Source organism: Chiloscyllium plagiosum, unplaced genomic scaffold (genome assembly GCF_037043375.1).
Source record: "Chiloscyllium plagiosum isolate Xiang-an unplaced genomic scaffold, Cpla_swu_hap1 HiC_scaffold_22, whole genome shotgun sequence".
Taxonomy (NCBI): Eukaryota; Metazoa; Chordata; class Chondrichthyes; order Orectolobiformes; family Hemiscylliidae; genus Chiloscyllium; species Chiloscyllium plagiosum.
This window is the reverse complement of record NW_028270160.1, coordinates 35,376,642-35,393,841: the sequence shown is the minus strand read 5'-3', so window position 1 is coordinate 35,393,841 and position 17,200 is coordinate 35,376,642. Positions and strand designations below refer to the sequence as shown.

At 44.9% G+C, this 17,200-nt stretch overlaps 1 protein-coding gene across 1 annotated transcript in view; it reads right to left on the bottom strand.

The window, feature by feature from the left end:
* dock1 (dedicator of cytokinesis 1) overlaps window positions 1-17,200 on the bottom strand; it is a 592,086-nt gene that overhangs the window by 176,239 nt on the left and 398,647 nt on the right. Inside the window, exon 30 of the mRNA XM_087998957.1 lies at window positions 16,277-16,355. Within this exon, the coding sequence (XP_087855083.1) occupies window positions 16,277-16,355 (79 nt within the window). The remainder of the gene's footprint in view (window positions 1-16,276; window positions 16,356-17,200) is intronic.

Below are 17,200 nucleotides of genomic sequence, written 5' to 3'. Positions count from 1 at the left end.
CACATCCTCCTTATAATACTTCTATGACTTGTGGTGACTAGCAAAAGTGACTAAAAAACCAAGGAACCGTGGATGCTGGAATTAAGAAACACAAACAGAGATTAGTGGAAAAACTCAGCAAAACCATTTTGCTAAGTTCTGAAGTCCACAGTTCTGAAGAAGGGTCATGGAGATATGCAGCATGGAAACAGACACATCAGTTCAACTCGTCCAAGACGACCAGATATCATAAATAAATCTAATCCCATTTGCCAGCATTTAGGCCATATCCCTGTAAACCCTCCCTATTCATATACCCATCCAGATGCCTTTTAAACATTGTAATTGCACCAGCCTCCATCAATTCCACTGGCAGCTCATTCCAGACATGCATCACCCTCTGTGTGAAAAGGTTGCCCTTTAGATCCCTTTTAAATGTTTCCCCTCTCAAGTTAAACCTGTGCCTTTGAATTTTGGACTCCACTGCCCTGGGGAAAAGATCTTGTCTATTTACCCTATCTTTGTCCCTCATAATTTTATAAACTTCTATAAGGTCATCCCTCAGCCTCTGACACATCAGCCTCTTCCCCATAGCTCAAACCCTCCAATCCTGGCAACATAACTTGTAAATCTTCTCTGGACCCTTTCAAGTTTCACAACATCTGCAGCAGGGAAACAAGAAATGCACGCAGTATTACAATTGTGGCCTACACAATGTTATGTACACCTGCAACATGACCTCCCAAGTCCTAGACTCATTGCACTGCCCAATAAAGACAAGCATACAAAACGCCTTCTTCACTAGCCTATTTACCAGTGAATCCACTTTCAAAGAACTAAGAGCCTGCACTCCAAGGTCTCTTTTGTTTATCAAAAGTCCCCAGGACATTATCATTAAGTCCTGCAGCATTTCACATTTATCTAATTAAACTCTATCTGCCACTCTTCAGCCGGCCCATCTGATCAAGAACCTTCTTCACTGTCCATACACCTCCGATTTTGGTCTCATCTGCAAACATACTAACCATTTCTCCTACGTTCACATCCAATGAAAACAACCCTGCATGGCCATCTTCTACCATGGAGTCATAGAAATGTACAGCATGGAAACAGACCTTTCGGTCCAACTCGTCCACGTCGACCAGATATTCCAACCTAATCTAGGACAACCTGCCAGCATCCGGTCCATATCCCTCCAAATCCTTCCTATTCACAGACCCATCCAGATACCTTTTAAATGTTGTAACTGTACAAGCCTCCACCACTTCCCCTGGCAACCCAATCCACACACATGCCACCCTCTGCGTGAAAACATTGCCCCTTAGGTCTCTTTTATATCTTTCCCCTCTCACCCTAAACCTATGTCCTCTAGTTCTAGACTCCCACATCCCAGGGAAAAGACGTTGTCTATTTATCCTATCCATGCTCATGATTTTATAAACCTCTATGAGGTCACCCCGCAGCCTCTCAACCTCTCCCTATAGCTCAAATCCTCCAACCCTGACACCATCCTTGTAAAGGCAAAAGTGAGGTCTGCAGATGCTGGAAACCAGAGTTTGGATCAGAGTGGTGCTGGAAAAGCACAGCAGGTCAGGCAGCATCCAAGGAGCAGGAAAATTGACCTTTCGGGCAAAAGACCTTCATCAGGAATAGAGGCAGGGTGGAGAGATAAATGGGGGGTGGGTGGGGCTGGGAGAAGGTAGCAAAGAGTACAATAGATGAATGGGCATGGGGATGGAAGTGATAGGTCACAGAGGAAGGTGGGGGAAGGTAGCAACGACACAATTGATGAATGGGGTGGGGATCGAGGTGATAGGTCAGAGGGGAGGGTGGAGTGGATAGGTGGGAAGTGAGATTGGTAGGTAGGACAGGTGATGAGAACAGTGCAAAGCTGGAAGGTTGGAACTGGGGTAAGGTGGGGGGAGGGGAAATGAGGAAATTGGTGAGGTCCACATTGGTGCCATTGGGGTTGAAGTGTTCCGAGGAGGAAGGTGAGGCGTTTTTCTTCCAGGCGTCGGGTGGTGAGGGAGCGGCGGTGAAGGAGGCCCAGGATCTCCATGTCCTCGGCAGAGTGGGAGGGGGAGTTGAAATGTTGGTCCACAGGGCGGTGGGATTCATTGGTGCGGGTGTCCCGGAGATGTTCCCTGAAGCGCTTTGCGAGGCGGCGTCCAGTCTCCCCAGTGCAGAGGAGACCGCATCAGGAGCAACAGATACAATAGATGACATTGGTGGATGTCCAGGTAGAACTTTGATGGATGTGGAAGGCTCCTTTGGGGCCTCGGATGGAGGTGAGGGAGGTGGTGTGGGTGCAGGTTTTGCAATTCCTTCGATGGCAGGGGAGGGTGCCAGGATGGGAGAGTGGGGTTTTGGGGGGTGTGGACCTGACCAGGTAATCACAGAGGGAATGGTCTTTGCAGAAAGTGGTGGGGAGGGAAATATATCCCTGGTGGTGGGGTCCATTTGGAGGTGGCAGAAATGTCGGCAGGTGATGCGGTTAATGTGGTAGGGTGGAAAGTGAGGACCGGGGGGGGGGATAGGACAGTATCGAGGTAGGTGGAGCGGAGTTTGGTGGGGCAGGAGCAGGCTGAGACAATGGGTCGGCTGGGGTGGTCAGGCTTGTGGATTGTGGGAAGGAGGTAGAATCAGGGGGTGTGGGGTTCCCAGACTATGAGGTTGGAAGCTGTGGGTGGGAGATCTCCTGAGGTGACGAGGTTCTGTATGGTCTGGGAGATGATGGTTTGGTGATGGGGAATGGGGTCATGGTCGAGGGGGCGGTAGGAGGAGGTGTCTTTCAGTTGGCGTCTGGCTTCAGCGGTGTAGAGGTCAGTATGCCAAACTACCACTGCACCCCCTTTATCCACTGGTTTTTTGGTGAGGCTGAGATTGGAGCAGAGGGAGTGGAGGGCTGCCCGTTGTGAGGGTGGGAGGTTGGAGTGGGGGAGGGGGATGGAATAGTTCATCTTCCATAGTTACACCGGCACCACTCACCAACTCTTCCTCCGCTACATTGATGACTGCATCGGCGCCACCTCGTGCTCCCGTGAAGAGATTGAGCAGTTCACCAAGTTCACCAACACATTCCACCCTGACCTTAAGTTCACCTGGACGATCTCTGACACCTCCCTCCCTTTCCTGGACCTCTCCATCTCCATTATTGACGACCGACTTGACAGTGACATTTTTTTTTTTACAAACCCATTGACTCCCACAGCTACCTGGCTTACACCTCTTGCCACCCTACCTCCTGCCAAAATGCCATCCCATATTCCCAATTCCTCCACCGTATCTGCTGGTGTTCCACCACAGAACACACCAGATGGCCTCCTTCTTTAGAGATCGCAATTTCCCTTCCCATGTGGTTGAAGATGTCCTCCAACGCATCTCATCCATATCCCGCACTTCCGCCCTCAAACCTCACCCCGCCAATCGTAACAAGGACAGAACACCCCCGGTCCTCACTTTCCACCCTACCAACCTTCGCATTAAATGCATCATCCGGCGACATTTCTGCCACCTTCAAATGGACTCCACCACCAGAGATATATTTCCCTCCCCACTCCTTTCCGCTTTCCGCAAAGACCATTCCCTCCGTGACTACCTGGTCAGGTCCACGCCCCCAACAACCCACCCTCCTGTCCTGGCACCTACCCCTGCCACCGCAGGAATTGCAAAATCTGCACCCACACCTCCTCCCTCACCTTCATCCAAGGCTCCAAAGGAGCCTTCCACATCCATCAAAGTTTCACATGCACATCCACGAATGTCCTTTATTGTATCCGTTGCTCCCGATGCGGTGTCCTCTACATTGGGGAGACTGGACACCTCCTCGCAGAGCGCTTCAGGGAACATCTCCGGGACACCCGCACCAATGAATCCCACCGCCCCGTGGCTCAACATTTCAACTCTCTGTCCCACTCTGCCGAGGACATGCAGGTCCTGGGCCTCCTCTACCGCCACTCCCTCACCACCCGACGCCTGGAGAAAGAACGCCTCATCTTCCGCCTCGGGACACTTCAACCCCAGGGCATCAATGTAGACTTCACCAGTTTCCTCATTTCCCCTCCCCCCACCTTACCCCAGTTCCAACCTTCCAGCTCTGCACTGTACTCATGACCTGTCCCACCTGCCAATCTCCTTTCTCACCTATCTGCTCCACCCTCCCGTCTGACCTATCACCTCCATCCCCATCCCCATTCACCTATTGTACTCTTTGCTACCTTCTCCCCAGCCCCACACACCCCCCATTTATCTCTCCATCCTGGAGGATCCCTGCCTCTATTCCTGATGAAGGGCTTTTGCCCGAAATGTTGATTTTCCTGCTCATTGGACGCTGCTTGACCTGCTGTGCCTTTTCAGCACCACTCGGATCGAAACATCCTTGTAAATCTTTTCAGAACTGTTTCAAGTTTCACAACATCCTTCCAATAGGAAGGAGCCCAGAATTGCACGCAATATTCCAAAAGAGGCCTAACCAATGTTCTGTACAGCCACAACATGACTTCTCAACTCCTATACTCAATACTCTGACCGATAAAGGAAAGCATACCAAACACCTTCTTCACTATGCTATCTACATGTGACTCCACTTTCAAGGAGCTATGAACCGGCACTCCAAGATATCTTTGTTCAGCAACACTTCCTAGGACCTTACGATTAAGTGTATAAGTCCTGCTAAGATTTGCTTTCCCAAAATGCAGCACCTCGCATTTATCTAAATTAAACTCCATCTGCCACTTCTCAACCCACTGGCCCATCTGATCAACATTTCATTGTAATCCGAGGTAACCTTCTTCAATGTCCACTACACCTCCAATTTTGGTGTCATCTGCAAACTCACTAAGTGTACCTCTTATGCTCACATCCAAATCATTTATATAAATGACAAAAAAGTAGTGGACCCAGCACCGATCCTTGTGGTACTCCACTGGTCACAGGCCTCCAGTCTGAAAAACAACCCTCCACCACCACCCTCTGTCTTTACCTTTGAGCCAGTTCTCTATCCAAATGGCTAGTTTTCCCTCTATTCCCTGAGAGCTAACCTTGCTAACCAGTCTCTCATGGGGAACCTTGTCGAATGCCTTACTGAAGTCCATATAGATCAAGTCTACTGCTCTGCCCTCATCAATCCTTTTTGTTACCTCTATCAAAAAAATTCAATCAGGTTTGTGAGACATGACTTCCCACGCACAAAGCCATGCCTTTTCAAATACATGTACATCCTGTCCCTCAGGATTCCCTCCAACAACTTGCCCACAACTATGTCAGGTGCACTGGTCTATAGTTCTCTGGCTTGTCCTTACCACCTTTCTTAAATAGTGACACCACGTTTGCCAACCTCCAGTCTTCCAGCACCTCACCTGTGACCATCAATGATACAAATATCTCAGCAAGAGGTCCAACAATCACTTTCCCACAGAGTTCAAGGGTACACCTGATCAGACGCTGGCGATTTATCCAATTTTATGCATCTCAAGACATCCAGCACTTCCTCCTCTGTAATATGGACATTTTTCAAGATGTCACTATTTCCCTGCATTCTATATCTTCCATGTCCTTTTCAACAGTAAATATTGATTCAAAATACTCTTTTAATATATCCCCCATGTCCTGTGGCTTCACACAAAGGCCGACTTGCTGATCTTTGAGGGGCCTTATTCTCTCCCTAGTTACTCTATTGTCCTTAATATATTTGTAAAAACACTTTGGATTCTCCTGAATTCTGTTTGCCAAAGCTATCTCATGTCTCCTTTTTGCCCTCCTGATTTCCCTCTTAAGTATTCTCCTACTGCCTTTATACTCTTCTAAGGATTCACTCCATCTATCCTGTCTATACCTGACATATGCTTCCTTCTTTTTCTTAACCAAAATCCTAAATTTCTTTTGGAGAAAGTGAGGACTGCAGATGCTGGAGATCAGAGTCGAGAATGCGGTGCTGGAAAAGCACAGCAGGTCAGGCAGCATCCAAGGGGCAGGAGTTTCAGGCATAAGCGCTTCATCAGGAACAGTCATCCAGCATTCTTTGCACCTACCAGCGTTTTCTTTCACCCTTCCAGGAATATACTGATTCTGGACTCTCGTTATTTCATTTCTGAAGGCTTCCCATTTTCTAGCCGTCCCTTGACCTGCAAACATCTGCCCCCAAACAGCTTTTGAAAGTTCTTGCCTAATACTGTCAAAGTTCGTCTTCCTCCAATTTAGAACTTCAACTTTTAGATTGGGTCTATCCTTTTTCATCACTATTTTAAAACTAAAATTATGGTCACTGGCCCCAAAGTGCTCCCCCCACTGACACCACTGTCCTGCCTTATTTCCCAAGAGTAGGTCAAGTTTTGCACCTTCTCTGATAATTACATCCACATACCGAATCAGAAAATTTTCTTGTACACACTTAACAAATTCCTCTCCATCTAAAGCTTTAACACTATGGCAGTCCCAGTCCATGTTTGGAAAGTTAAAATCCCCTACCATAACCACCCTATTATTCTTACAGATAACTGAGATCTCCTTAAAAATTTGTTTCTCAATTTCCGTCTGACTATTAGGGGGTCTACAATACAATCCCAATAAGGGATCATCCCTTCCTTACTTATCAGTTCCACCTAAATAACTTGCCTGGATGTATTTCCGGGAATATCCTCCCGCAGTGCAGCTGTAATGCTATCCCTTATCACTCCCCCTCCTCTCTTGCCTCTTTTTCTGTCCTTCCTGTAGCATTTGTATCCTGGAACATTAAGCTGCCAGTCTTGTCCATCCCTGAGCCATTATGTTTCTGTAATTGCTATGATATCCCAGTCTCATGTTCCTAGCCATGCCCTGAGTTCATCTGCCTTTCCTGTCAGGCCTCTTGTATTGAAATTGATGCAGTTTATCAGTCCTACCTTGTTCTCTGCTTTGTCCCTGCCTGCTCTGTTTGCACGCTTCTTTTCTCAACTGTACCAGTCTCAGATTGATCTCTTTCCTCACTAACCCCTAGGTCCCACCCCCCACCTTACTAGTTTAAATCCTCTCGAGCAGCTCTAGCACATCTCCCTGCCAGTAGTTTAGTCCCCTTCCAATTCAGGTGCAATCTGTCCTTCTTGTACAGGTCACTTCTACCCCAGAAGAGATTCCAATGATCCAAAAACGTGAATCCTACACCAGCTCCTCAGCCATGCATTCATCTGCTCTATCCTTCTATTCCTACCCTCACTAGATTGTAGCACTGGGAGTAACCCAGCTATTACTACTCTCAAGGACCTCCTTTTTAAATTCCTGTCTAACTCTCTATATTGTCCCTTCAGAATCTCAACCTTTTCCCTTCCTATGTCATTGGTTCCAATGTGTACAATGACTTCCTGCTGGGCCCTCTCCCCTTTGGAAACATTCTGCACCCTCTTTGAGATATCCTTGGTCCTGGCACCGGGGAGGCAACACACCATTCTGATTTTTTGCTGCTGGCCACAGAAACGTCTGTCTGTGCCTTGGACTAGAGAGTCCCCTAACACAATCGAGCTTCTGGAATCCAACATACCCCTCATTGCATTAGAGCCAGTCTCGATACCAGAAACTGTTTGTGCTACGTTCCCCTGAGAATCTATCACCCCCTACATTTTCCAAAACAGCACACTTGTTTGAAATGGGGATAGATTAGATTACTTACAGTGTGGAAACAGGCCCTTCGGCCCAACAAGTCCACACCGACCCGGCGAAGCACAACCCACCCATACCCCCACACTTACCCCTTACCTAACACTATGTGCAATTTAGCATGGCCAATTCACCTGATCTGCACATCTTTGGACTGTGAGAGGAAACCCACGCTGACACGGGGAGAATGTGCAAACTCCACACAGTCAGTCGCCTGAGGCAGGAATTGAACCCGGGTCTCTGGCGCTGTGAGGCAGCAGTGCTAACCACTGTGCCACCGTGTCGCCCACAGATGACTCCTGGACTACCTGCCTATCTCTCTTATCTTTCCTGGAGTTAAACACATCTCTGAGACTGTATCTGTTATGTTTCTCCTTTCCTATAACTGCCATCCATCACATCCCCTTGCTCTTGTAAATTCCTCATTGCCTCTAACTGTCGCTCCAACTGATCCATTCGATCTGATAGAATTCGTAACCAACAGTATTTATTGCAGATATAATTCTCAATAAGATGCAAACTCTCCCAAAACGTCTACACATGACAAGAAGAGCACATCACTCTACTAAGGGCCATTTTTGCTTCTTCCAGTCTGCAGACCCAGAAAATAGCACCGTCTTCTTTCTCTACAAAACACTGCTTTAGGCTAACTTACTTATGTTATATATTTTTAAGTTTAAATAAGATGGTTTCTGCCTTTGAGCCAGGTCTGTATCCAAATAGCTAGTTCTCCTTCTATTCCATTCGATCTAACCTTGCTAACCAGTCTACCATGAGGAACCTGTGGAATGCCTTAATGAAGTCCACACAGGTCACATCCACCACTATGCCCTCATCAATCGTCTTTGTTACTTATTCAAAAAACTCCATCAAATTTGTGAGACATGATTTTCCAAGCACAAATCCCTAATCAGTCCTTGCTTTTCTAAATACAAGTAAATCCTGTCCCCCAGGATTGACTGAAACTGAAACAATATGTTTGCTTTCTCTCCACAGATATTTCCACACCTACAGAGTTTTATCAGCAATTTCTATTTTGGTTTGTAAAAGTGATTGTTCCAATATAATTTGTAATACTGTTGTGATTTGGTTGAGTGACAAAGCTTTCCACTTTTGCTCCAAAAAATTCAGTTTGAATCTCGTACCTCGTTTGACATCTAGTGCAATATTGATGGAGATTTGCATTATTCAAGGGCAACTGTTGTTACTAAATGTTAATCCAAAACTTAACTTTGCCAGTTGTTGTGCTTCAGATAGACTTAATATTTCAAGTTTTGAAAGGCACAAAGAAACCTTCATCTCCCGAATCTATCAGTGCTGTTATTTAATGTCTCATATATTTCGATTCTGTAAACTTCTCAAGATATGTCCTTCCTATATTTTGGTCAATAGTCCGTCTTCACCCAGTACAACCTTCATCATATACAGCAAGAGCACAGATTTCAATACAATTTTCCCATTTTACCTGGTGGCTAGTATAACTAAATTAGTTCTAAAACAAACGAAGATTTTTCATTTTCTATCTTTCTCTACTTTTATCTTGGCAGCTATATTATTTAGTGCTGTTACTCAATACTCCATGCAACCATGTTATTGTATCAAGAAAGATGTCTTGTTATTCCCCTCTTCAGCCTAGTTCAATCGCAACTAAGCTGAATCTATTCTCTTGTCTTTACTGCTAATTTTGAAATAAAGCTGGAAGGTGCCTGACTCAGAAAGCCAGTAAGAGCTTTCAGCAATGCAAGAATCCTGGAGACCATGAGGATGGCTATCTGAGACAAGATGGAGGACTTTACTACCAAAAACAGATTCATAGATATATTTAACCTCAGTGTTATCTAAAGGAAGTGAATGATGCAGAATGTTGACTCTGATTAGTGAGATAGTAACTGCGTGCACTTAAAAAGTTAATTATTCTGGAGATGCTTTGAAACAGTGACATTTGGTCCAATTTGCCTAGCTCAACCAGAAATCCCAGCCTGACCTAGTCCCATTTGGACCATCTCCCTCCAAACTCTTTCTTATCATATACCCATCCAGAAGCCTTTTATATGTTGTAACTATAAGTGCCTCCACCGTTTCCTTGAGAAGCTCGTTCCATACATGCACCACCTTCTGCATGAAAAAGTTACTCTTCAAGTCCTTTTTAAACTTTTCCTTTCTCACCCTTAAACCTATGCCCTCATTTTAGACTCATCCAACCCTAGGTAAAAGACTTTGGCTATCCATCCTATCCTTGCCATTCATAATTTTTTAAACTTCTATAAGGTCACTTCCTCAGTGTCTGAAACTACAGAGAAAAAGCCCCATCCTATTCAGCCTCTCCCTAAACCTCAAAGCCTCAGCAATATCCTTGCAAATGATTTCTGCACTGTTTCAAGTTTACCAACATTCTTCCTCCACTTTGAGCAGAGCGGTGAGGAGAGAGGGCAGAGAGAAGCGAGGGCTGCTGGATAAGTCAGTTTTCCCCACTTAAAAAGGGACTTACCTCGAGAGTCGGGCCTCGATTTTGAACACAGCGGCAAGGAGAGAAAGCGGAGAGAAGCAAAGGCTGCCAGGAAGTTTTTAAGTGGGTGAGATCTAAACCTGAGACCCTACACCTTAGTGCCACCCTCCCACCTACCTCCTCTCACCTTACTAAGAGTCTGTAAACTCGGTAGGTTTTCATGTTTTCTCATTCTTTTCCCCTTTTCTTCTCTTCCTTATTTAGTCCCTTGAGGTCTTTCAGATTAGTAGAGTATGGCTGATAGGACAGTTGCATGTTCCTCCTGCAGAATGTGGCAGGTGAGAGATACGACACATGTCTCTGCCGACCACATCTGCGGGAAGTGCACCCAATCCCAGATCCTCAAAAACCGAGTTAGGGAACTGGAACTGGAGCTGGAGGAACTGTGGATCATCAGGGAGGCTGAGGGAGAAATTGAGAGGTTGTATAGGGAGGTGGTCACTCCTCAGAGACAGGATAAGGACAGTTGGGTTACAGTCAGGGGGAGGAAAGGAAGCCAACAGATAGAGCAGGGATCTTCTGTGGCCATTCCCCTCAGCAATAGGATTACCGTTTTGGATACTGCTGGTGGGGACAGCCTTAGTTGTCAGGTCTCTGGCACTGAGCCTGACACTGCGGCTCAGAAGGGAAGGGAGGAGAACAGAAAAGCGCTAGTGGTAGGGGATTCAATCATTAGACAGATTGACAGGAGATTTTGTGGTCAGGAGTGGGACTCCCGGAAAGTACGTTGCCTCCCCGGAGCCAGGGTCCAGGATGTCACCGATAGGGTTTACAAAACTCTGAATGGGGAGGGCGAGCAGCCAGAAATCGTGGTACATATTGGCACCAATGACACAGCTAGGAAAGGGAATGAGGATCTGAAAAGTGACTACAGAGAGCTAGTTTGGAAGTTGAACAGCAGGATGAGTAGAGTAGTGATCTCAGGTTTGCTACCGGTGCCACAAGTGAGGTGAGGAACAGTCAGCGAATGCAGCTTAACACGTGGCTGCAAGGCTGGTGCAGGAGAGAGAGCTTCAGATCCTTGGATCATTGGGATGCCTTCTGGGGAAGGTTGCACCTGAACTGGAGGGGTACAAATGTCCTGGGTGGGAGACTTGTTTGTGTGGTTCGGGACAGCTTAAACTAGTTTGGCAGGGGGTTGGGAACCAGAGCTACATATCTGAGAGGGAGGTAGTTGTAGATGTGGCAGTGACAGGATGTAGTGAATCTATTGGGAAGGCTTTCCATGTGGTGAAACAAAGGGATCGGTTCAAGTGTCTCTGCTTTAACGCAAGGAGTGTCAGAAATAAGAGTGATGAACTTAAGAGCATGGATCAGTACTTGAGACTATGATGTTGTGGTCATAACGGAGACGTAGGTTTCACAGAGGTAGGAATGGTTGCTAGATATTACAGGGTTTAGAACATTTAAAAAGAACAGGGAGGGTGGAAAAAGAGGAGGAAGTGTAGCATTGCTAATTAGAGAGTGTATCACAGTTTAGAAACAAAGGTTGTTCAGGAAGGTTTGTCTACTGAGTTAGTATGGTTGGAAGTTCGGAACAGCAAGGGAGCAGCCACCTTATTGGGGGTTTTCTACAGACCCCCTAATAGCAGTAGGAAGACTGAAGAACTCATAGGCCGGCAGATTTTGAAAAAATGTAGATGTAGCAGGGTTGTTTCAATGGTTGACTTCAACTTTCCCAATATTGACTGGAACCTCCTTAGTGCAGATGGTTTGGATGGAGCCGTTTTTGTCAGGTGTGTTCAGGAGAGTTTCCTTACTCAGTATGTAGACAGGTTGAGGGGAGAGGCCATTTTGGATTTGGTGTTTGGCAATGAGCCAGCACAGGTGTCAGATCTCGCGGTGGGAGAACACTTCGATGACAGTGACCACAGCTGCCTCACATTTACCATTGCATTGGAGAGGGAAAGGAGCAGTTACTGAGGGAAGATATTTAATTGGGGAAAAGAAAACAATGACACTATCAGACAGGAGTTGGGAAATACAGATTGGGAGCAATTGTTCCACAGGAAGGGCTAGCAGACATGTTGAGACTGTTTAAGGAGCAGTTGTTGCAAGTGATGTACGAATTTGTCCCTCTGAGACAGGTAAGAAAGGATAAGATTGAGGAGCCTTGGATAACGAGAACAAAAGGAAGAGGGCAGCTTAAGTAAGATGGAGGAAGCAAGGATCTAGCACAGCTTTAGAAGATTACAGGCTTACTAGAAAGGAGCACAGAAATGGACTGAAGAGAGCCAGGAGGAGGCACAAGAAAGGCTTGGCAGGAAGGATTAGGGAGAACCCAAAAGCATTTCACTCATTAGGAATAAAAGAATGATCAGGGAGAAGGCAGGGCCGACCAGGGATAGCGTAGGGAACTTGAGAATGGAGTCTGAGCAGATAGGGGAAGACCTAAATGAGCTTTTTGCTTCGGTTTTCACTAAGGAAAGGGACCTTGTTGTGAATGAGAACTTTAAGGAGCTGGGATACAGTCTTGACCAGAACAAGATTGAAGAAGTTGATGTACTGGAAATTTTGGCAAACATTAAAATTGATAAGTCCCCAGGGACAGACCAGATTTATCCCAGGCTGCTCCAGGAAGCGAGAAAGGAGGTTGCTAAGCCGCTAGTGAAGATCTTTGCTTCCTCACCTTTCACGGGAGTCGTAACAGAGGATTGGAAGGAGGCAAATGTTGTTCGGCTTTTCAAGAAAGGTAAGAGGGAAATCCCTGGCAATTACAGACCAGTCAGTCTTACGTCTGTGGTCTGCAAGGTTTTGGAAATAATTCTGAGAGATAGGATTTATGACTATTTGGAAAAGGATAGCATGATGAAAGGCAGTCAGCATGGCTTTGTGAGGGGCAGGTCTTATTGAGTTCTTTGAGGTGGTGTCAAGACAGGTCGACAAAGCTTGAGCAGTGGATGTGGTGTATATGGACTTTGGCAAGGCATTTGATAAGGTTCCCCATGGTAGGCTCATTCATAAAGCCAGGAGGTATAGGATACATGGAGATTTGGCTATCTGGATTCAGAATTGGTTGGCTGACAGAAGGCAGAGAGTGCTTGTAGATGGAAAATATTCTGCGTGGAGGTCAGTCTTGAGTGGTGTCCCACAGGGCTCTGTTCTTGGGCCTCTGCTCTTTGTAGTTTTTATAAGTGACTTGGATGAGGAGGTTGAGGGGTGGATTAGTAAATTTGTAGATGACACAAAGGTTGGAGGTGTCGTCGGTAGAATAGAGGGCTACTGCAGGCTGCAGCGTGACACAGATAGGATGCAGAGCTGGGCTGAGAAATAGCAGATGGAGTTCAACCTAGATAAATGTGAAGTGATGCATTTTGGAAGGTCGAACTTGAATGCTCAATATAGGATTAAAGATAGGATTCTTGGCAGTGTGGAGGAACAGAGGGATTTTGGTGTTCAAGTGCATAGATCCCTCAAAGTTGCCATCCAAGTGGATAGGATTGTTAAGAAAGCATATGGTGTTTTAGCTTTCATTAACAGGGGGATTGAGTTTAAGAGCTGCGAGGTTTTGCTACAGCTCTACAAGTCCCTGGTGAGACCACACTTGGAATATTGTGTCCAGTTCTGGTTGCCCTACTATAGGAGAGATACAGAGGCTTTGGAGAGGGTGCAAAGAAGGTTTATCAGGATGCTGCCTGGACGGGAGGGCTTGTCTTTTGAAGAGAGGTTGACTAAGCTAGGACTTTATTCTCTGGAAAGAAGGAGGAAGATAGGTGACCTGATCGAGGTATACAAGGTAATGAGAGGCATAGATAGAGTCAATAGCCAGAGACTTTTCCCAGGGCCGGACTAACTGGCCCGAGGAGTCATGGTTTTAAGTTATTAGGAGGAAGGTGTAGAGGAGACGTCAGAGGTAGTTTCTTTACACAGAGAGTTGTGAATGCATGGAATGCGTTGCCAGTGGTGGTGGTGGTAGAAGTAGAGTCATTAGGGACACTTAAGCGACTGCTGGACATGCACATAGACAGGAGTGAATTGAGGTTAGGTTGTTTTATTTTACATTACGATTAAATCCTTGGCACAACATCGTGGGCCGAAGGAGTTGTTCTGTGCTGTACTTTTCTATGTTCTGTGTAGAAGGGTGATGAGAATTATACACTGTATTCTCGAAATGGCAATACCAATGTCCTGTACAGCCACAAAATAACATCCCAACTCCTATATTCGATGTTCTGACCAATGAAGGTGAGTGTGCCAAATGTCTTCTTCACAACTTGACTACTTGTGACTCAATTTTCAAGGAGCTATGAGGTGTCCTTGTTCGGCAACACACTCCAGGGCCCTACCATTAGCCGTATAAGTCCTGCCCTGGTTTGCTGGGACCTTCTAATCTAAATTAAACTCAATCTGCCACTCTTCGGTTCACTGGCCCATCTGATCAAGGTCTCGTTGTACTCAGAGATAATCTTTTTTCACTGCCCATTAAACCACCTATTTTGGTCACATCTGCAAACTTACTAACCATACCTCTTATATTCACAGCCAAATTATTTTTAAAAATGACAAAAAAGCAATGGATACAGCACCAATCTTTATGGTCACAGTCCTCCAGTCCAAAAAGAATCTCTTTGCAACTACCCTCTGTCTCCTACCTTCAAGCCAAGTTTGTATCCAATTGACTAGTTCCCCTGGATCTTGTGTGATTTAACCCTGCTAACCAGTTCACCATGCCAAACACTGCTGAAATCCATACAGACAATATCTACCGCTCTGTTTTTATCAATCTTCTTTGTTACCTCTTCAAAAAACTTAATCGAGTTAGTGAGACAAGATTTCCCATGTACAAAGCCTTGTTGATGATCCCTAATCAGTCCTTGTCTTTCCAAATGCACGTAAATCAAGTCCTTCTGAATCCATTCCAACAACTTACCCACCACTGACACAAGACTCACTATATATATAGTTCCCTGGCTTTTCTTAACAGTCTTTCTTAGATAATGGCACATTAGCCAGCTGGCACATCATCCATGGCCATTGAAAATACAAATATCTCAGCAAAGGTCCCAGCAATCTCTTCTCTAGCTTCCCACAAAGCTCTGGAATACACCTGATTAAGTCCCAGAGATTTATCTACCTTTATATATTTTAAGACCTCCAGCATCCCCTCTTTTGTAATATGAACTCTTTTCAAGACATTACTATTTATTTTTCCAAGTTCCCTCACTTCCATTTCCTTCTCCATAGTAAATACTGACGCAAAATACTCATTTTAGGACCTCACCCAACTCATGTAGTTCCACACATAGACAGCTGCATTAATCTTTAAGGGGCCCTATTCTCTCCCTAGTTACACTTTTGTCTTTTATGTACTTATAGATTTTCTTTGGATTCTCCTTAATCATGATTTCCCTCTTAAGTATACTCCTCCTGCCCTGATACTCCTGTAGGGATTCACTTGACCCAGCTATCTATGCCTGATATAAGCCTCCTTCTTTTCCTTGACCACAGCCTCAATTTTTCTAGTCATCCAGCCTTCTGTACACCTACTAGCCTTTCCTTCACACTAACAGGAACATACTAACTCTGAATGCTCATCATCTCATTTTTGAAGGCCTCCCACTTTTCAACTGTCCCTTTCTCTGCGAATAGCCTCCTCCATCAACTTTTGAAACTTCTTGTCTTATGCTGTCAAAATTGGCCTTACTCCAATATACAGCTTTAATGTTTTGATCAGTTCCATCCTTTTCCAAAGCTATTTAAATAGTAATAGAATTATGATCACTTGCCCCAAAGTGCTCTCTTCCAGACATCTCAATCACTTGCCCTGCCTTATTTATCAACAAAAGTTCCAGTATTGCTCCTTCTCTAGCAGGTACATCCACATACTGAATAAGAAAGTTTTCTTGTAACACCTAACAAATTCCTTCCCATCCAAACTCTTAACATTATTGTAGTCCCAGTCTATGTTTTGTTTCATATTATAATTTAATAAATTCACTTAATTTTCCTGCACTGAGAACTGATGTGTCTTTATTTTCTCTCCTCTTTGCCAAAAAGCTCCATTTAAAGAGATATTCATAAGGATACATTGCTTGAAACTTTTTGTTCTTTTACAGCCTTAGAATAAACCACATAATTTGCAAACAGAAACATACTTTATACTTCTAACTAAATAACTATTTTTGTAATGACTCAAAGATCTAAAGTTGCTTTTACTGCTCTTACCTGTAGCTCGAAGTTTGTTTGATCAAGAAATTTCTTGTTCAGAATATCTGCATACTGATTTATTGCTCGGAGGAAGACTCTGAAAGGTAAAATCCAAATAAAAACACACTGTATTACCAAATCGATTGTCGCAATCTTAAAGGACCTGACAATGTAAACAAATTTATTAACATTGTACTATAAAACTACCAATTTTATTTAACATGCTGCAAGCGACAAATCAAAATCCTCCGAGCAGAAAATATTTCAGCGATAAAAACTTGTTGAATAGTATTGAGAACAAAATTAATGTACAACATACACATCAGAATTTTTATGAATAGGCAAACTCAGAACACACAAATGGTTTTTCTTGCTGCAAAAGATGATGGTACTTAACACAAGAGAATTAAGACCTATGAAGCTCAGTGGTTCTTGAGGACAGACTAAATTGGAGGCTGTGAGGTTCAGTGTTTGCGAACAAGATGCCTGGTTATTTCTCATATCTCAGAGAAACAGCCAGCCTGACAGCATTGTGAAATCTATCCTCAGCAATGGTGCAGTCAGTCTGTACCAAGCTACCATTCATTCCCTTTCTCTTCTTCAGATCAAGCAGAGTCAAGAACCTCCAGAGAGAGAAACCTCATATTAGAGCAACCTTTCTGAGAAGGCACTGTCATAGCTTGCATCACTCTTGGAGAATGGTTTTTAGAAAAGACTTACAAGGATCTACTTGTGAGAAATGCGCCCAGAATGGATGATCAAGAGCAGGGCCAGCTTGGCATAGGAAAGCTTGTTGGAAAGTGAGGCCCCCTCTCCAGTCTTATTGAGAAAGCACGGTTGAGGGTTTCAGGGTCTAAGCTGTGAAAAATAACATTGCTTTCCATACAAATATTTATATCAAGGTTTGGAAGGCCTTCCAAGTAGTTTCAGCTCTATGGTAGA